Consider the following 19,380-nt stretch of genomic DNA (forward strand, 5'->3'; position numbering starts at 1 on the left):
TTGTCACTTTATCTTAATTTGTTCATTAGAAGCCAGTTGTTAAGGCCCCACCTGGGGAAGGTATCCAGTAGAATTTGCTGGTTCTTGAGGTGCATAGGAGGGGTGCTGACGCCTTTGGACCACTGGGGTTGGGAAGGCAAGTGGGCTACCAGAAGAGGTTTCCCTGGAATGAGGGAGAGCTGCTTCAGGGTGGAGAATCTGCATTTTTGTCCCTCCCTGTAGGTCTCTGTGGTCTTGGGAGAAACTGCGGCCCCCTTCTTAGATTTCTCTGGGGGAAATACCAGGAATGATGTGGCACAGAGGGAAGAAGGTAGTCAGAAGTGGGTGGTATGGTCGGGTATATCTACATTTGACCCTGGGGCCTCAGTAAACCTCTGATAAGCTTGGGGTCATTCCCCCCTGAGAAGGGATGGAATGTGGATATGGTTCAGTAACACTCAACAGTGACTCAAGCAACACTGATGGCCTGACTGCCATGTATTGTAAAAACTTAAAAAGGCAAACTGAGGAAAACATTGACAGCAAAATATGTATAAAGGGTTACTATGTTAATAGGTTTTACAAATCAGTAAGAAACACTTTTAGGACCTTCAAAGAACAATGTGAATAAACAGATGATTCCCAGAAGAGAAAAACAGTGATGATTATTTAACTCTTGGTAGTAATCAGGAAGTCAAATAAGAACATTCCCACTACCAAATTAACAAATGTTTATTTAAAGTCATACTATTCAGTGCTGGTGATGATGGTTCAAGTATTTGCTTTTAATAATAGCAAATTCATAGATAGCTGGCCCAGTCTCACTGCTCCAATTCCCTCCTTCCTTGTTTGGAAGGTAGTATTATTCCCATTTTGCCAGTGCAGAAACTAAGACACAGAGGTCAAGTAACTCATCCAAAGTGACACAGGTGATGTGCAGTGAGCCTGCTTGACTGCAGGTAGAAGTATGAATGAAGAGGGGCCTGCGAGTCTCAGTTGGTTAAGTGATCTCGGCTCAGGTCTCTTGCGTGGGGGCTGGTGTGGGTTCCAGCCTGGGTCCGACTCTGTGCTGACAGCTTGGAGCCTGGAGCCTGCTTCAGATTCTGTGTCTCCCTCTCCCTCTGCCCCTCCCCTGCTCATGCTCATGCACGCGTGCGCTCTCTCTCTCTCAAAAACAAATAAACATTAAAAAAAAAAAATGAAGTGTAAATGAATATGAAACCTTGCCCGGCGGGCAGTTTGGAAACACATACCAACCCTTTAAGAATGTTCATTCCTTTTTACCTAGTAATTCTACTTCCAGGAATCCATCCTAAGGAAACAACCAAGATGAATCATTTTGTTTTCCAATGCACATGTGAAATCATAGCATGTCCATTATGATGCTGGGTTGCGGTTGCGTCATAATGTACGTTTAGTACGTGGCATGACAGTGGGGGCCAGTTCATGATAAAACGCTAAACGAAAAGAAGTCCAAAAAAATATCTATATGATATGTACATACGTATGGTAACAGACTGTGGTTTCTGTGGGTGGTTGGATTCTGATTTTCTCGTCATCTTTTTCTCTGTTTTTACAATCAGCACTTATTAATTTTAAAATCAGAAACAAAACCTCTGTGTCTTCTGGTTTGTGTGTGGTTGATGCTGTTTCCAAGGCGCGCGGGGCGGCGGGGATCCCGCGGCAGGATCTCCTGAAGACCGCCTGCCCGGCCGAGATAGCCAGGGACGCTAACGGGTCTTCGCCGCCCGGGAGCCGGCCGTTACTAAGCCGCGAGGTGGTGCGGCTCCTCGGAGGAGGGGCGCTGCCCAGAGCGCAAGTTCGAACACCCTCGGGAGGGTGGCGCGGGCGGGGACAGTCCCCGCAAACAAGTGTCGCCATGCCGCCAGCGAAGAAGTTCTCCCACAAGGTCTCCTGGGGTGGTTCGTCGCCCAAGCAGCCCAGGTGAGCCGGGGATGAAGTGGTCCCGGGCTGCAGGGCCTCCCAGGAGGGGCAGGGCCCAGTTGGGGTGGGGGCCTTGTGCAGGAGCCCGAAGAGCCCGAGAGCCGGGCTGGGGTCCGGGCTTGCCTCCGGAGAGGTGCCCGGGGACAGTGGCTTCCTCATTGCCCTGCTGACCAGCGAACCCTGGCCTGGCCTCCAGAAACACCCCGGTGCTCAGTGACAGCCCTCGCCGTCACGCACGTCCCCTCTGCAGGGCCTCCGGCCCAGACCGGGACTCCGCTTTCTCACTCACCTCCTCGCTTCCAACCCTCCACTTGCGCTACAACTCTAACCCGGATGAGTGGGACAAGAGGGCCATAGGGAGCTACTACGAGTTGTACGCGGCGGCGCTGGGCAACCTGGAATGGTTGCGGTTCTGTCTGAGTTGGCACCGTGAGGAAATCCCGGCAGATGACAAGGTGAGGCCTTGGAGCTTGGGGGCAAGACCTGAAGTCCTCTGCACTCACAAAAATCTCCTGACATACTTGTTCCCTGGCAAAGACGTGCCTGTGCAGCATCCGCAGATGTCCTTTTCTGTGTAGATTGTCCTAATTCACCTTGCTACTGTGGGAGACCCATTTGGGGGCGGCCAGCAAGGGTGTGCACATATGGGGCTGGGGGGTGGGAAAGGAGTGTGAGCAAGGGATCCCTGGGGGTCAGGGAAGAGGGATGGGTAATCCTAAGGAATCGCTCTCTAGGTTAGGTCGTGAGCCCTGCTCAGTCTTCTCCTGTCCTCCTCTGGTCTCCACAGGGTTTCACTGCCATCCACTTCGCAGCCCAGAGTGGCAAGCTTGCATGCCTGAAGGTCTTGGTAGAGGAGTACAAGTTTCCCGTGGACCTGCCCACCAACAATGGCCAGACACCCCTGCACCTGGCCATCCACAAGGACAACAAGACCATGATCCTCCCCTGCATTCACTACCTGCTTAAGCAAGGGGCGGCCCTCAACACGTGAGTCCAGCCTGTGTCCAGAAAGTGTCTTGGAGCATGGGCAGATAGGAACCCCACTTCCAGGTAGGCAGATCCATGCAGGACAGGGAGAGGGCTATGGGGTGACAAGGATTGGGTCCCACATAATGCAGCCAACGAGCCCACATAGTGTGGTAAGGAGATCAGGCTCTGGGAGAGGACAGGCCTAGTTCACATCCCAGCTTTGCCATCTGCTAGCAAACAGAAAGACCTCAGGGAAGCCACTCGACCCTTAGCCTCAGTGCTCTGGTTCCCCAGCTTGTCAGTACACTAGAGTCACCTGTGGAGCTTCACAAATACCAGTGCCTGTGTTTCAATCAAAGGTTGAAATCGGTATGGGGTGTGGTCTGGGCCTTGGAAAGCCTAAAAGATCCCCAAGTATTTCTAATTTGCAGCAAAGTTTGGGAACCATTTCCTCAGTGTTTTCAACTGAAATTTGAGAGGATGACATGAGACTATTGTGATAATGGAGGAAGTACATGAAAAGGGCATGGATGGCATATGAGGGACTGCACTCATTCATATACACAGAGCGCCAAGCCAGAGTTGAGGAATAGAGCAGTGAAGACATAGAAACGGTCCCTGCTCTTATGAAGCTGATATACTAGTGCAGGAACAGACAGGAAGTTAACTAATAATAAATGATCAAATTGACAATGTAGTGAGTGGTTACAAGAAATAAACAGGGTGATGAGGTGGTGAGTAAAAGAGGCAGGGAGAGGATCCATCTTGGAAGGGGAAGTCACCTCTAAGGACATGACATTTAAATTGCAGCCTGAAAACTGGGAGCAAGCCAGCCATGCAAAGAACCAGGGACCTCTACCTCTACCCCCAGGTAGAGGGAATATGATGCGCAAAGATCACATGTTGGCAAAGAGTGGGACAAGGTCAGAAGATGAGGTTGAGGTGGAGGCAGGGCTCAGGTCATTCAGGCCTTGTGCGTCATGGCCAGGCAGGGGTAGGTACAGGAGGGCTGACTGACTTACGAACCAGTAAGGTTAGTGCCTCTAAGCTCCAGCCAACCCAGCTCTTCTTCCAGCAGTTCTTAACAGTTGCATTTCCGTATAATCAGACTTTTATCATTCACTTAGTCCAAACCCTCCTTCCACAGTTGAGGAAACTGAAGCTTAGAGAGGAGAAGGGATGTGCCAGAGTCACCCAGTGGGGCTGGTGGCAGAGCAAGTCTGGAAGCCAGTTTGCCCACCTCTCTGATGGGCAGATGCCCTTTGTCCCTCCTCTCTGCCCTCTTCCCCCCTGGTGGGGCCCTCTACAGTCAGACATGCAATGGCTCCACACCCCTCCACCTGGCGGCCTGCCAGGGCCTGCTGAAATGTGTGAAGGTCCTGGTGCAAAATGGGGCCGATGTCCATGCCCGAGATGCCACGGGCTGCAAACCCATCGACTACTGCAAAATATGGAATCACCGCGACTGTGCCAGGTGAGAGAGTGAGAACCACCCACAGCCTGCCGCCCTTCCCCTGGGGCCCTCACCTAAGAACTTTTGAGAGGGGGGTCCGGGCTGGGAGAGAGGTCTGCTGAGGAGACTCCTGCCCAGGATATTATTCCCAGGGCTTTCCGCAGGGCCTCACTCCTTTGGGTTTAGCATTACCCTTCCTTGCCCAGAGGCCCTGGGTCCTCAGCAGGAGGGTGGTGATCAGACCATCAGACACTTTCCTCTCTCACCTTAAATGACAGTAGTTAGTCAGAGGAGCCTTGAGCAGTGGAGGAATGTGTCTCTGGTGGCTCCTCTCACCTATATCAGGCCTTCAGCAGCCAGTCTTCCCAGCCTTGGTTAAAGCTCAGTCATCAGAAGGATGACACACACCCCCACCTTGGCACCAGGTTCTTGAAGGATGCCATGTGGAAACGGGACAAGAAGGACTTTGCTTGTGAGATGGGGAAATTGAAGACGCTCAAGGACCAGCTGGCCCTCATGGAACAGGACTACCTGACTGAGTATCAAGTAAGGGGGAGGGGTGGACAGGGGTGCCCAGCAGCCACTGCTATCCAAGCATGTGAGCAGAGGACAAGTGCACTCACATGCACAGTTATTTAGAAGAGTGGCTGGTAGCAATCCCACCCAGAAAAAGCCTCCCTCTCCCCATCCTCTGAAATTCCACCCTTAAAAGCCACTCCTTTACATCAAAAGTCTTGTTTTGTGTTAGAAAGCAAATACAGCTTAAATTAGCAAGAATTTATGGCACCCCTCCCTAGTGCATTGCCTCCTTCTGGATTAGGAGGAAAACCTCTAATGAGACCCATTCCCTGCGTATACTGGGATTCACATTGATTAAACAGACCCATCCTTTGGGGCACCTGGCTGGCTCAATCAGTGGAGCATGTGACTCTTGATCTCAGGGTTGTGAATTCAAGCCCCACATTGATTGTAGAGATTACTTAAAAATAAAATCTTAAAAATATTCATCCTTTCCAACACACTGTACTCTCTGCTAGGAACCTGCTGGACCCTGAGGCTCCAAAGATAAATGAGATGTGGTCCCCTCACTCAAGAAGCTTAGGGTCTAGTAAAGGAGGTGGGTTATATTCCCACAGAGGAGGAAGGGTCCAGGAAGATGCCAGAGAGATAATGCTTAAGAGGATCTTTAAAGATGGGCAGCAGTTGGCCATAAGAAGAAGGGAAGGGGTAACCAAACAGAAGGAACAGACAGCCCTGTGGACAGGCATAGAGGTACAGGAGAATGTGGTATATGCTGAGAGTAGGCGATCAGATGTGAGTCGGAGATTGACAAACTAGAGACTTGGCAGGGGCTCAGATCTATCATGGACCTGGGCTGGGGAAGAATGGGGAAGTAGCTAAAGGCTTGTAAGCAGGTGTCATTATATAGGATACGAGTCCCAAAACACCAAAAAGAAGATCCTGGGAATCCTAAGTGAATCCATAAGTGGGGAGGGCATCAGGCCTGGCAAAATCCAGTACTCCAGTTTGGTTCCAGCTGCATTTTTCTCCAGCTATCTCAACCCTACCCTCTTCTGTTGTTAGTGTCACCCAGTCCCATGTGCCCAGAGGAGGCAAAGCTCATCCATTCCCATGACTCTAAACTTTCCCAGAAGCCCCTTGCAGCTCTCCCCTTATCTCTTACTGGCCTCATTGGATCATATGTCCATTCTTGCTCCAATCCCTAGAGGTAAAGGAAAGCCATGTGCTGGCTGACCTGGGTCTGGGGCAAGGTTGATGGAATTATTATGATTGGCTTAGCCTAATCAGAGCCTATCTCCCAAGCTGGGTCAATCTCCATACCACTTGATTGTTTAGCAACAATCTGGGAAGTGAGACACTGAAACAAGGGTGTGGAAAGGGGGCAGTTCTGTGACAAGTTGAAGGTTCAGTTCTAGTAGAGGCAGAAACAGAGAGGTAGGCTGAGTCATCACCACCCGGTGCAAAGAGCCAGCCAACTATATACCCTGACATACAAGGCCTACCACTTCAAGAAACCTGCCCAGATCGACTCCCCTGGTTCCAGACCTTCCAAACCTTTCTTTCTCCTTCCAGAGTCAAGGATTTGCCTTTCCCCCCATCAAACCAGAGGTTCTCTTAGGGCAGGACATATCTCCACTACCAGACTGGGGGCTTCTTTGGGGGTGGAGGCTTGTCTCCCCCATGAGACTTGAGGTTCCCCATAGGGCAGGGACTGTATCTCCCACTCACTCTGGAAATCTAGGGCAGAGGCTGTGTCAGATTGGAGGTCTCCTCTATGGGAGAGAGTCTATCTGCCCCATCAGCCCAGGGGCTCCCATAGGGTAATAGTTGTCTCCCTGTCAGAACAAGGGCTCCCATAAGGCAGGAGTTCCTCTCATCAGACTTAGGTTTCCCCTGGGGCAGCACTGTATGATGGGTGGCCAATGACACCTGAGGTTTTCGACGGCTATAGCCACAGGGCCCCCTTCCACAGAAGCGGGGAGGGGGCAGCCCTCCACGACTATCTTGTACCCTCTGATGTTGCAGAAAGAGCACCAAATTCTGAGAGAAGCTAATTTCAAGAAGTGGCTCCACTGCAAGCAGCTGCTCCGAGGCCAATCCCTGATCCAGACCGCCAAGCGAGAGCCTTGTACCCCACACCAGGCTATGGCCCTCTCCAAGGCCACCAAGTACCAGGGACTGAGGCCTCCCAAGAGCTTCTACCCCTCCCCAGAGGCGCGCCTGCGAGAGACACTGCGGCCCAAGCTGCAGCCCTTGAGGACACACACGCCCATCTACATGCAGCCCATGGTCAGGCGGCCCAAGTCATGGAATGTTAGCAACAATCCTGCCAGATCACCCACCACCCAGATCGGCTACACGCAGGGCATCCGCCTGGGTGTGCATCCAGACCCCAGCTCAGAGCATGACTTCCGCAGCTTCCTCAAGGTGAGGTCCGACAGGCACGGTAGTGCCAAACTGTGCACAGTGGCCGGCAACCAGGTGACACCTGTGCCCCAGCTGCCTTTCCAGGTGATGGTCCAAGAGCTGTACCCTTCGGTGCGGCCATACAGGATGAAAGTGCCCCAGGGCTTTTGCTCTGTCAGCATGAAGGATGTGCCCCAGAAGCGGCACTTGGGTGATAACAACTTCTGGATTGACACTCTGGCCATGAACCTGCGTGAGACATTTGATGAAGCCTTCCTGGCAGCTGTGCAAGCCCATCAAAGGCTCCCCACTCGACCCTACCTGAAAAGTCCCCCATAAACTTATTTTGGTAGGCTCTCTACCTGAGGCAGCCCAACGAAGGCTGAGATGTGATTCGTGGTGTGGATGGAGGACAGGGAGAAAAGTGCCCACAGGCTTCCCACTCTCCAGCACAAAGATCTGAGCTTCTCTCAACAAAAGCCTATATCCCAGGTCTCCCTTCTCCACAAAGCAATTTCTTGGACCCCCTCCCCCCCAGGAGATTTAAGTTAGGGCAAAGGCCTCAGAGTGGGTATCAGTCTCTATCCTGGGCCCTAGCATTGTAAAAGTGACACTTGGGTATCCCCAATACCTCCCCTCCCTCTCAGCCCACCAGGAACAAGGCTTCCAGGATGAGGGACCGCTGGAAAATTCTGCCTCTTGTTCAGATTAAGTCCTTCAAGGTTTCTGTAGATCAGGGAGGCACAAGCAGCATATCTTGGGGGAAAGGAGGGAGGACATGTGGCTTCAGTTCGAGATTATAGAAGCACTTGCACTTCCTCCAGGTAGCTATCCTGGATCCCCTGCTATCCCCTGTACACATCACTACAAATCCTTCATTAAACAAACATTTATTGAGTGCTTTCTATGTACCAGGCACCAAGCCAGGCACTGTTGATACAAAAACTGAAGGACAGTCCCTGCCCTCAAGGAGCTTACAGTCTAGTGGGGAAATAGACCAGTAAGCAGGCAAGTAAGCCTAGAGTGAATTTGTGTGGTGTGCTGGGGGGGAGAGGGGACAGAGCTCAGAGGTAATGAAACCTAAGTTGAGAAGGTACCCAGGTGAGCAGAAGAAAGGGGAATCAAAGTGGCATCTCTGAATACAGGAGGCTGGAGCACATGGTGCAAGGTGGCAAGTGATGAGACCAGAGGCGAGCAGTAATCAGGTATCACAAGTCTCACAAGCCATGCTAAGGGGTCTGGACTTTATCCTGAGAGCAGTAGGGAGCCATGAAAGGTTATAGGCCAGGGAGTGACCTGATCAACTATACATTTTAAAGACAACTCTGGCTGTGGGACAGAGAAGCAGAAGGAGGCTGTCACAATAATCCAGGTATAAGTTGATGACAGTGGCAGTGGCTTGAATCGAGATGTTAGGAAAGTAAATTTAACAGTTTTTACAGACTGGATGGGGGTGGGGAGGGGCCGAAAAAGCAAGCAGGGCTAGAAAGCCGGTTTCTGGTCTGGCTCCTGAGAGGTCTTGGGGCCACAGCAGGTACCCAAAAGAGGCAGGTTTACAGAGGACAGCAACAAGTGCCCTCTGGCCCATGAGAGTTGTCTGTGCACCCAAAGGCAGAACTATGGTTCAGAAGACCAGGAGGGACATCGGGGCTGGAGGTCAACTCTCAATTCCTTGGCAAAGAGTCCTTGAAGCCATCAGCATGGATGGGCTCCTCCAGGGAGCCCACAACAGAACCCTGAGAAACCCCATGTGTGGGGGGCAAATGGAGAGGCCTGTGCAGGAAACTGAAAGGAAGAGCCAGAGGTAGGAGGAAAACCAGCCAGAGGAATGCCAGTAAAGTGCAACTCAAGGAGCTGGGGGTGGTCAGCCCTGTCAGATGCTGCAGAGATCCAGTAGGATATGAGAGGACTTAGCACAAGGCCACCGGCAACCCCCAGGCGAGAAGCCATATCATCATGGTGAGGAACAAAGAAGTGGATGGCAAGGGAGAGCAGGGCCAGCTGCTGACCCACAGTGAAGATGGTATCGGCCTCCTGCGTCTTCCACCTTGTCCTCCCTTGTCTGCATAGGACAAAAAGGCCCGGCCATCTCCTCCCCACCAAGAAAAAACCAAAATGTGCTACTCCTCTCAGGCAAAGGGGCAGGCTGGTATTTTTAAGAGAACAGGAAACACTAACGTCAGGAGATGCGGGGCTGTGGTGGGACTTGAGGCAGGATATAGAAAATTTCAAGCACAGACGCTTTCCCCGGCTTAAAGGTACTACAGGTGCACTGTCCATCTCCGCACCCGCCAGCCTCGCTCTGAGGTAGAGGACGTGGCTAGGAACGGCTCTCGTGGGGGCTGCACGCCAACGTGTACGGCTGAGTACTTGCAAGGCACTGTAGCTGGAGTGCAAAGTCAGCATATGCTGGTCTGTGCCAGGATCTGGCCTGCCTTCTTACAAGACTGAGGTCATCTCCTCAGGAGCCAAGAGCACACAGAAGAGAGGGCCAGCCCTCGTGTGCTCTTAGAGTGACAAACCATTTCTCCCCTCAGTCCCAGTTCTTAAAAATTAGGCTGTAACCCAGGCTGCCTGGAAGCCAATTTCTATTTTGTTTCTCCTCAGGCCTGAGACAGAATTCGGCCAGAAACCACTCCTTTTCCCCAGGGGAAGACTTGCAAGTAGGATATTGCAGATATTCTGAAAATCCAACCCAGTCCCAAACTGTGCCTCTCTGTACCCAGTTGTGACAGCCATGGAGCCGCAGGTAAAGAAGAGATGGAAGAAAAGGGAGGGGGCATGAGAAAGGCCGCCTCCACCCAACTCCCCTGATCTGGCTCAGCTCCTCAGCTCCTCATCGCTGCTCATTTCCCACAAAAGGCCATGACAGCAGTCCCTTCGAGAGGGCAAGACCCAAACCCAGAAAAGGAGCCACTGGAACAGAAAAGCCCGTCCAGTCCAGGGCAGAAGAGCAATAGGAAGAAAGGGAGATGAACTTTCAGGGTATTAAGGCAAACAGTGCCACCTAGAATCTTTATTCAAATGGGAATCAGCACTTGGACAGAAATCACAGTTCAACAGCAAAAACGATTTCTCTTGGAAGTGCCAAGCCATGGCCCCTCCCCACGGCCATCTGCCCAGAGAACTTATCCCTATTTGCTCTCCAGCTTCACAGCTCCTGCTCCACCTGCCCAGGCTGAGCCAGAACCTCCTGACCCACCACAGAAGCCGGCAGGAGGGTCACAGGGAGCTCAGCTTCCGCATAACCAGGTGGACCATGGCCTCCTGGCTAAGCAGGCTCTGCCATTCCCCCAGTGCCCTCTGAGGTCACGCCCTCTAGCAACGTCAGATCTGAGCCAAGCTGAGCCCCTCGAGGAAGGTGGGGACGAGGGCTTCAGGGAGAGTCAAGGGAACGAGGGCCAGGGCTGGGGGAAGGTGCCTTCCAGGCTCACGGCCCCCACCTAGTGCAGAGGCCCAGGGGCCTGACTCTCCTGATCTTGCTCCCACATCCCCTCCCCAAGGGGTTCAGTATATCTTCTGACGACTGGGTAGAATGGCCTCTTTGATGAAGGAGAAGACAACCAGGATCCCTAAGCGTTTGCCCCGCTTGCCTTTGGTGAAGTAATTGGAGACCACGTCATCTGTGGAGACATAGGCAGGGAGATGAGTGTGTGTGTCTAAATGTGAACACGGCTCTCCCCACCTGGAGCCCAAGTGTCTCCCTCACAGGGCTGGGCTCTGGCTCCCCGTGTAGATCCAGGTCTTCCTGGTGTCATCCCACCATGACCCCTGACAAACCCCTTCTCACCTCCTGGCTGCATGGTGGAGGGCAGGATGTTTTCCCCAGCCGACAGCGACACAAAGAACGCAAACGGGATTATCCACAGACAGAAAGTGAAATAGGCCAGGACCTGGCAACAAGAGACACTGAAAAGAGGGTGCCCCGTAGGTGCCAAGGGTGGGCCGGACATGGTCACCGTGTATCTTACAGAGGCGCTCAAGGGTGCACAAAAGGCCCCACACCTGATCTCTGAAGGAGGCCAGGGCCCAGGAAGCAGAGACACGACAACCTCAGACACGGAGATAATTCAGTGGGGAAAGGTGAAGGCTGAGGATGACTGAGTGTGACCACAATCCCCAAATCCTGGTCACTAGGACAAGCAATTCCTCTGAACTAAAGGAGGCAGATGGAGGGCAAAACCATGGCTGACCCATATTCCCCAAAACAGTGACCCTGTTCTTCCCAAGGGTCTGAACTGCAGCAGCAGGGTGTGGAGGGACCCAGAGAGGAGAAAGTCTTGGCGGGCCACTGGGAGGAGCCGGGCTTCAGGACTGCAACCTGCCCAGCCCCGTGAGATGTGCATCAGACAAGGCCACCCCCCTGCCCCATCCTGACCTCAGGTGATCCTGGGAGAACCAAAGGACTTCCCGTGGGAGAGCAGTGTCCTCCCCACCTCTGCCAAAGGGTTCCCTGCTCCTCATCCACACTGCTTTCTAAAATCATCAGTATTATTTTTTTTTTAAATGTGTTATCCCTAAATAGACTGTTTCAAATCATAGCTAAGTTCACAAAGCAAATAATGCAAGTCCCCTTTACTTCCCCTGGCCCTAATAGTTCGACGTACTGAACACTTCTTACCTCTGAGAAAGGATAATATTCCTCTGCAAAAAACTGAAACGCTAGGTAGTGATTCACCACCACTAGCCCTGTTGAGGGAATGAAGAGTCAGTCAGTTTGGGGAGAATAACATAAAGCTAGACTTTTAACCTTCAAAACGCCCCTGGGAGTGGGGAGCCCTGAGTCTCAGTCCTGATTTTACACCCATCTCACAGTATGGCTATAAGCCAAGCACACCACCCTCCAGAACTCAGTTTTCCATCTGTTAAAATGGGAGCACTAGCTCCTGCCTGCCCACTGCAGAAGGCATTTATGAGCAAAATTAGAAGGCATTAAGAAAGCTCTTTGAATGGTTTACAAATGAGACTTTAATGTTACATAATTCAAAGCACTGTGACAATCAACCTGGTTTTAAGTGGACGTGAGTCCTGAAGAGTGCTCTCCCATGGGCGTGGGTGCAGGAAATCATGGGTGTGCAGGTACCAAACATACTGCCAACAGATTCTACTCTGAACTGGGCAGCAGGGAGAGGGCCTCAAATAAAAAGGCTCTCTCTCCTCAGGAATAAAAGGGCACAGTTTGCTAGGCACACTTTTAGGGATCCTCCAGATTCTGGGGGAAGGGGTCCTTCCTCGTTCTGTCCCAGGGTAGGGCTCCCTGGTCTAAACTAGTATGTTCTGGACTGACACCCACCTCCTTAGTGTACACCCACATTCATGGAGGGAGAGGTGACGTGTAGATCCCGGGGACGGACTGCTCAGAGACAGGCATCCCTGCCTGTTCACACAGTGAGGTGAAGGGCAGGCACCAGAACAAAGCGCAGCCTCAAACTGAACGCCCCGCACAAACACCTCACAGCCCAGTGCCATGTCTTCCTTCTCTTTCCTCCTCTCTGGTGTCTCCCTTTCTAAGGGAGAGCTCCACCATACCTAGCCATACTCTAGAAATGAGGGGAAACTGGAAGACAGATGGTGCCTAATGCCCACAAATCTTCAGACGAACTCTCTCGGGCATCTAAAGGGCAGGTTGGGAGAATGACAAAGGGAAGCCAAGAGGGCCTGCTGCTGTGGGGGGATGGGGAGGGTTCTATCCCCTGGGAAGATGCAGGAGGGGTCTGGTCTCCAGACTCCCCACACCAACCTCCACTGAACACATCCTCTGGTGGAATCAAACCAAGGTGCTCAGGGAAGAGGCCAGTCCTTGCTTTAATGCTATGCCCTCCTTGTGGATAATATTCTCTTTCCAGATTATCCCACAGAAATAGTAAAGTGGCTCTAAGAAACCCCCAATTACATCTCATATCCTGACCAAAGGCTAGATGACCAGTAATGTTTAATAGGAGAAAAGGCAATCCTGGTAACCAAACACTTCCCGGAATCTTTTCCGGGAATACCTATAATCGCCTACCGTGTGTCACTGGAGTCCATCATCTTTAAACAGATTGAGAAGCTAAGGCCAGAGAGGAGAAATGACTCTCAGGACCAGAAAGTAGTGCCAGGTCAAAACCAGAAAAGTCAGGGTCCTCCAAACACATCTGTCTACCCCAAGGCAGGTGCCTGCAGGGGGACCCACAGACCCTTGTATTAAGACTTCGGGGCAGACGACTAGCTGGCGAGCTACCTGCCTTACCAGGGTGGGGCCCTGGGCTTTTCCTGGCTGAGTGGTTTCTTAGGAGCCATGACTATGCATCAAACTCACCTTTTCTCCCTTCTCAAATTTACCTCCCTGGGAAAGCCCTCCCTGTCTGAGTATCCCACCCCTACCACCCCATCCCCCCAAATTCTAGTCACTAGAGCCAAGGTTCACTCTAGGCTCCTCAAGTGTGAGCACCCCAAGTTCCCCATCAGCCTGGCCTCCTGGAGGACCTCAGTGGTTTTGCCTCTTTTCTCTATATCCCCACAGTGCGCCTGACTGAGCTGGGCACATGTGACCACCTCAACCGCCTCCCCAACTCTGCCCCCTCTCACCGCACGAAAGGATGAAGTTAGGCGAGGTCAGCATGATGAAGGGGAAGGTCTGGAGGAGGCCAAAGTAGACGAGGTTGGTGAAGAGGCCCACGCCAATCATGAAGGTGGGGAAGCGTTCAAAAACGTAGAGGCCAATCAGCACAGCCGTGGAGAACTGAAACAACCAGAGGTACACAGTGCAGGGAGCCTCTTCCAGGCAGCCTTCTTGGTCTCACTAACCCCCAGCCCACTCCGGGGAACACTAGGTTCATATACTTCAGTCTCCTCCTGTTTCACAGTCACAGGTCTGGCCTCCCCAACTTGTTTCTCAGCTCCCAAAGGGCAGCGTCTTTTCACGCCATTCTCAAAAAGTTGATGGCAACCCACCATAAAGGAAAAGAAAACAGTTTACAGATCAAAGTTCAAATTTCAATTCTAGTCTTTTCTGTTTTCCTTAAAATGCTGATCATGACCTACTGAATTGATTACACAACCCAATAATGAACGACACCTGCAGTTTGAAAAAACACTGTTCTGAAGGACTTATAGCTGTCAGCACTTAACAAATGGCAGTTGGCGGAATGAAGCTATAATTCCTATAGCAACACCCACAAACCAGGCCCCTGAACCCAGAGCTGAGAGCTATGGTCTTGTCTCCACTACTAACCCTCCACCCCAAGCCGTGCCCAGAGTGGCTGTTGACACCAGGTGACTTGAGCGGCACTGGGCTTCTCCCGTCCAAACATATGTCCCATCCCCGGCCCTTCCTGCAGCCGGCAAGAATCTGACCGCACCAGCAGGCACTCTGGTAGCTTTGACATCAATGGCAAGGATTGTGTCCTCAGGAACAGAAGCCTTCCATGAAAGCTCCGGAGGGCAGGGCTTGGGCAGGCTTCTCTCTCTTAGGACAAGCCACTTGACCCAATCAGAAAGAGGGCAATGAGTACTCCAACTCAAGTACTCAAAACTGTCCTTAGGTCCTTCTTAGTTCTAAATGCCATGAGCAGAGCAAGGGGCTACACACAATGGGAAACAACCAAGCAAAGGCCAGGCCGTGGTGCTGTCAACAGAGATGGCACTCAGCTGTCACCTGAAGGAACTGAGTGAAGCAATGCCACTTGGGGAAGGAGGTGAGGGAACACCTGTTCCAGACAGCACACTCAGGAGCCCAGGTACAAGTCGAGGGGATAGGGGTGGCACCCTCAGGAAACAGCAGGGACACAGGTCTCATCATCCATGCCAAACTCTCCCCACTTCCTCCTTTGGAGGCAGGGCAAAAGAGGGGAAATCCTGGGAAATCTGCCACTTACCCAGATCATGTATTTTATGATCCTGCTGGTGGCCACTGTGTATTCTTCTATCAGTTCTGCCAGGTAATAGAGTCCGGCAGCTGAGGGGGTTAAGAAGAGGAACAAGCGGGGAGAACATTAGCCAGAGTCACTTCACCATCCTGGTCGTTCCTCTCTCTGCAGCTGGTCCCCACTGACCCTTCATGAACTCCAGCACGTAAGGAAAAACCAAACATGCCATGTGGTGTCCTCCCCTGACAAAGCAAAACCATCAGGGCAACTAAGGAGACTTCATAAAACTGAATGGAAACCTGTATTTGACGCCTCAGCACAATGCTAACCTCTGGTTCATAAAGGACAAGTTCATTCATTCATTCAATAAATATCTGTGGGCACCCGGCACGGGCCAGGTGCTGGGCTGAGTAATGAGAGTACAGAATAAGACAGACAAGGTCCCTTCCTTGACCCAGCGTGGGTAGGTAGGTAGTAGGCAGAGGAATCAGATGATCCCAGTGTGATAAGCCCTACTTCCGAGAAAGCAGAGGGCACCACCAAACCCCATAAGGAGAGCTTCCTTGAGGAGATGACATCTCAGCTGGGACCAAGAGTAGGAACCAGCCGGATGGAAAGAGAAAGCGTGTCAAACTCCGAGAGAGTAGGCAGTACAAAGGGCCGGAGGCGAAAGAGCGGCGATAAGCCTGGAAAAGTTCAGCTCCGTACGCCCGCGAGGGTGGGACCCGCAGCGGCTGGCAGTGCGCGAGCTCGGGCAAGGGGCAATGCAGTTAGCCACTCCCAGGCAGCGCCGGGGTGCATTTTGTGACACCGGGAAGGACCCGCGGTCCCGAGGACTGCTGGGTTCAGCAAGAGAGGACAAGACCTGACGGGACGAGGAAGGAGAGAGATGCGAGGGCCGGGAGCACCGAACAGAAGTCCCCCGGGTGGCTCCGGCGACCCGTGAAGCGACCACCCTCGAGATGCGATCCCCCGCCAGCACAGATGCCGGATGGGAGCCCGCGCGGATCCGGGTCGCGCACTCTCACCGACGGCCAGCGTGATGAAGGCCACCTGGATGAAGAGCGACAGCCAGCTCAGCACGTACATGAACCACATGGCGCCCCCGCCCCACCCGCCCCCCGACCGCCAGGACGGGCCTGCGCGCTTCGGCTCCGGCGACACGGAGCCGCCGCCACCGTCGCCGCGTCCCCGCCCCGCGGACGGCGGGACGACCGTACGCCGCCGCCGAGAGAAGCCCGGTCGGGGCGTAGCCCCCTGCCGAATCCGGCCTAGCGCCACCCGCCGGCGCGGAGGACCAACCGCCGCGGCCGCGTATAGCACAGCTCTCGGGGAGCTGCATCCCCGGGACTGCACCGAGGGGACGGCCGGCAACGCACGGCCGGTGACGCAGCTCGCGGAGGCAGGACTGTCCCGGGGAGCGGGGAAGCGGCGCCTGCCGGAGGGACAGCCTTCGGTGTGCTCCCTGGGCTCTCCCGCTTCCAGCGTGGAGGGGTCCAGGGCGCGAGAGGGCCGCCTGACCGCTCCCCAAACAAGCACCGACCAGAAGCCTCTAGGCAGGTTTGCCTACAGCACTTTATCTCGCTACCGCAGGTAACCGGGACACAATTGTTGCATGCCTAACGCGTGCCAGGCACTGTGATTAAAGGCTACGCTGCATTTTCGTAATGGAAGTTGATTGGATGACGTAGATCATTTTATGGATAGGGAAGCTGGGGCCAAGGAAGGTTACCTTGCCTCAGGTCATACATCTAGGAAGCGGCACAGGCAGAAGTTGGGGCGCCTTTAAATCAGTCATCTTCAGGCGTAACTCTCCCTTTAGGCTGAGTTCCTTTAGGGTACTTTCTTCACCTTTGTATCGCCTGCACACCGCCAGTGGCTGGCACGCAAGGCGCCCAGTTGCAGCCGAATGCATTTACTATCTACCATGGAGTGAGTTACCGAGGGGGAGGAAGGAGCAGGGCAGCCCTTGTTAAGAAGTTCTCCATCTAGTGGCCAAGACAGGCATGCAAACTAAAGTGTGCGGGATTCGGCCATGCTACTCCTCTCAGAATAACCTTTACATGCATAAACGTAAATACAAAATTAAACATTAATCAAAAATTAAATATAGAATTACTATATGGTCCATCAATTACACTCCTGGGTATATACCCCGAAATATTGAAAGCAATGACTCAAAAGAGTTATGTATACACCAATGTTCACAGCAGCATTATTCTTAATAGTCAAAAGGTGGAAACATCCCAAATGTTCAGCAACAAGTAAATGGATAAACAAAATGTGTTTTATGTATGCAACGCAATACTATTCAGCCTTAAAAAGACATGGATGAGCCTTTAAGGCATTATGCTAAGTGAAACAAGCCAGACACAAAAGGGCAAACATTGTATGAGTTCACTTATCTGAGGTATCTAGAGTACTCAAATTCATGGCAGTTGCCAGAGGAGGGGAAAGAGAGTAAAGAGGAGTTATTATCTAATGGGTACAGAGCTTCGGTTGAGGAAGATGAAAAAGTTCTGGAGGTGGATCGTGGTGACGGTTGCACGACATTGTGAATGTACTTAATGCCGCTGAATGTACTTAATGTAACTGTATGCTTAAAATGAATAAAATGGTCAATTTTATGTTATGTATATTTACCACAATGAAAAATACATACTATCACAACAAAGAAATTATATTGAAATGCAGATATCAAAATATTTTATAGAAAGCCAAATATGTGATATAGTAACATATGTTCCTTTATTGATGCATAGCATAACCAGATCTAATGGAAAATTTAATAACTATCTGTGACGTAATAAGAAATATATATAATTTGGTCTCTGCCCCCAGTTCCTGACACAGCCCTCCTAAAACCCTGTAATTTCTTAAGTGGTAGAGGTGATAGGAGTATCTTACAACAGGGCTCCTAAATCCCTTGGAATTTCCTGGGTGAGAAGAGCATCTTTTGTCCTAAAGAGGAGAGTCTTGGTAGGCTCCTGGATAGGATAGGGCTGGTCACCAGAAAGCCCAAGCCATGATTAGAAGCTTGGAACTTTTGGTCCCATCCCCCATCCTCCACAGAGGTGAGAGGGGCTAGAGATTGAGTTAATAATCAGTCACGCCTCTGTGATGAAGTCTCCCTAAAAATCCCAATACTGTGGGGTTCAGACGTTGGTGAATGCATCACCATGCTTGGAGGATGGCACACCCCAGCTGCACAGAGACAGACGCTCCTGAGCTGGGGACCCTTCCAGACCTTGCCCTATGTGCTTCTTAACCTGGCTGTTCATCTGTATCTTTATAATATCCTTTGTAATAAACTGGTAAATGTAAGTAAATGTTTCAGAGTTTTGTCAGCCAATTACCTTTGAGTTGTCATTTCCAAGTTTTGTCTAGCAAATTACCCAACCTGAGGAAGGTGGTGTGGGAACCCCCTACTTTGTAGCCAAGTTGGACAGAAGCGTAGGTCCCCTGGAGACCCGTGACTGTAACTGGCATCTGACTTGAGGGCAGTCTTGTGGGACTGAGCCCTTAAACTTACAAAATCTCACACCAACTCCGTGTGGTTAGTATCAGAATTGAATAAAATTATAGGACACCGAGTCTGTGTACAGGTTGTTGGAAAATTGGTTGATGTGAGGGGAAAAGCCCACATGTTTGGTGTCATAAGGGTTGTGAGTAGAGAAACAGTTTTCTTTTACTACCACAATGACAAAGTATGAATGAACGTAAATGATGTTTCAAAATACCTTCAATCATGTGAGAGAGTTATGGATATTACTAACAAGTACTATGAGTCTGTTGCCTTTATTCACCATGGAGGGAAATGTTTAGTTTCAGTTAGAGGTTATTAGTGCAAAGAAGATGGAATTTTTTTTTCCTTCCAATTTTCCAGGGTTCTGGAGTTGATCTCCCTGAATTCTACGTCCACTGTTGACTTCTAAGGTGTCCCAAACCCCTGCTTAAGAATTCCTGAGAAGGGGGGCCTGGGTGGCTCAGTCAGTTAAGTGTTCGGCTCAGGTGATGATCTCACGGTTCATGAGTTCAAGCCCCACAGTTGGACTCTCTGCTGACACCTGGGAGCCTGGAGCCTGCTTCCAATTCTGTGTCTCCCTCTCTCTCTGCCCCTCCCCTGCTGTCTCTCTCTCTCTCTCTCAAAGATAAATAAACATTTTTTTTAATTTAAAAAAAAGAATTACTGAGGAATATGTATAAGGGGCAGTGGGAGCTTAAAGGGCTGTGTGCCTGTTTATAAGCCTCTTTGTTGCA

The 19,380-nt window shown here is 51.6% G+C and overlaps 2 protein-coding genes across 3 annotated transcripts; one reads left to right on the plus strand and one right to left on the minus strand.

Annotated features, from left to right (window-relative positions):
• The first annotated feature begins 1,701 nt into the window (after positions 1-1,701).
• On the plus strand, positions 1,702-7,651 carry ANKRD53 (ankyrin repeat domain 53). Its single transcript, XM_019441301.2, has 6 exons — positions 1,702-1,923; positions 2,174-2,378; positions 2,711-2,910; positions 4,202-4,366; positions 4,771-4,891; positions 6,893-7,651. The coding sequence occupies exons 1-6, from the start codon at positions 1,859-1,861 to the stop codon at positions 7,610-7,612; spliced, it is 1,476 nt and encodes a 491-aa protein (XP_019296846.1). The 5' UTR covers positions 1,702-1,858; the 3' UTR covers positions 7,613-7,651.
• A 496-nt stretch (positions 7,652-8,147) lies between these two features.
• TEX261 (testis expressed 261) lies at positions 8,148-17,002 on the minus strand. 2 transcript variants are annotated; one of them, XM_019441338.2, is made up of 6 exons: positions 16,853-17,002; positions 15,130-15,209; positions 13,841-13,994; positions 11,895-11,962; positions 11,064-11,166; positions 8,148-10,896 (listed from the first exon to the last, which is right to left on the minus strand). In XM_019441338.2, exons 1-6 carry the CDS (start codon positions 16,869-16,871, stop codon positions 10,781-10,783), a joined length of 540 nt encoding a protein of 179 aa, XP_019296883.1. In that variant the 5' UTR covers positions 16,872-17,002; the 3' UTR covers positions 8,148-10,780. The 2 variants fall into 2 exon arrangements, with proteins under 2 accessions (XP_019296883.1, XP_019296875.1); XM_019441330.2 differs by lacking the exon at positions 16,853-17,002 and adding an exon at positions 16,149-16,295.
• Between the last annotated feature and the right edge of the window lie 2,378 nt (positions 17,003-19,380).

The sequence above is a fragment of the Panthera pardus genome, unplaced genomic scaffold (assembly GCF_024362965.1).
Source record: "Panthera pardus isolate Hobbes unplaced genomic scaffold, ASM2436296v1 HiC_scaffold_25, whole genome shotgun sequence".
NCBI lineage: Eukaryota > Metazoa > Chordata > Mammalia > Carnivora > Felidae > Panthera > Panthera pardus.

Excerpts from the sequence above, each read along its gene's own strand:
- ANKRD53 (XM_019441301.2), top strand. The coding sequence starts at position 1,859 with ATGCCGCCAGCGAAGAAGTTCTCCCACAAGGTCTCCTGGGGTGGTTCG. Across the intron at positions 1,924-2,173 it reads TCGTCGCCCAAGCAGCCCAG|GGCCTCCGGCCCAGACCGGG; the intron begins GTGAGCCGGGGA and ends TCCCCTCTGCAG. Across the intron at positions 2,911-4,201 it reads CAAGGGGCGGCCCTCAACAC|TCAGACATGCAATGGCTCCA; the intron begins GTGAGTCCAGCC and ends GGCCCTCTACAG.
- TEX261 (XM_019441330.2), bottom strand. The coding sequence starts at position 16,218 with ATGTGGTTCATGTACGTGCTGAGCTGGCTGTCGCTCTTCATCCAGGTG. Across the intron at positions 15,210-16,148 it reads CTTCATCACGCTGGCCGTCG|CTGCCGGACTCTATTACCTG; the intron begins GTGAGAGTGCGC and ends TAACCCCCTCAG. Across the intron at positions 11,167-11,894 it reads AATATTATCCTTTCTCAGAG|GTCCTGGCCTATTTCACTTT; the intron begins GTAAGAAGTGTT and ends TCTTGTTGCCAG.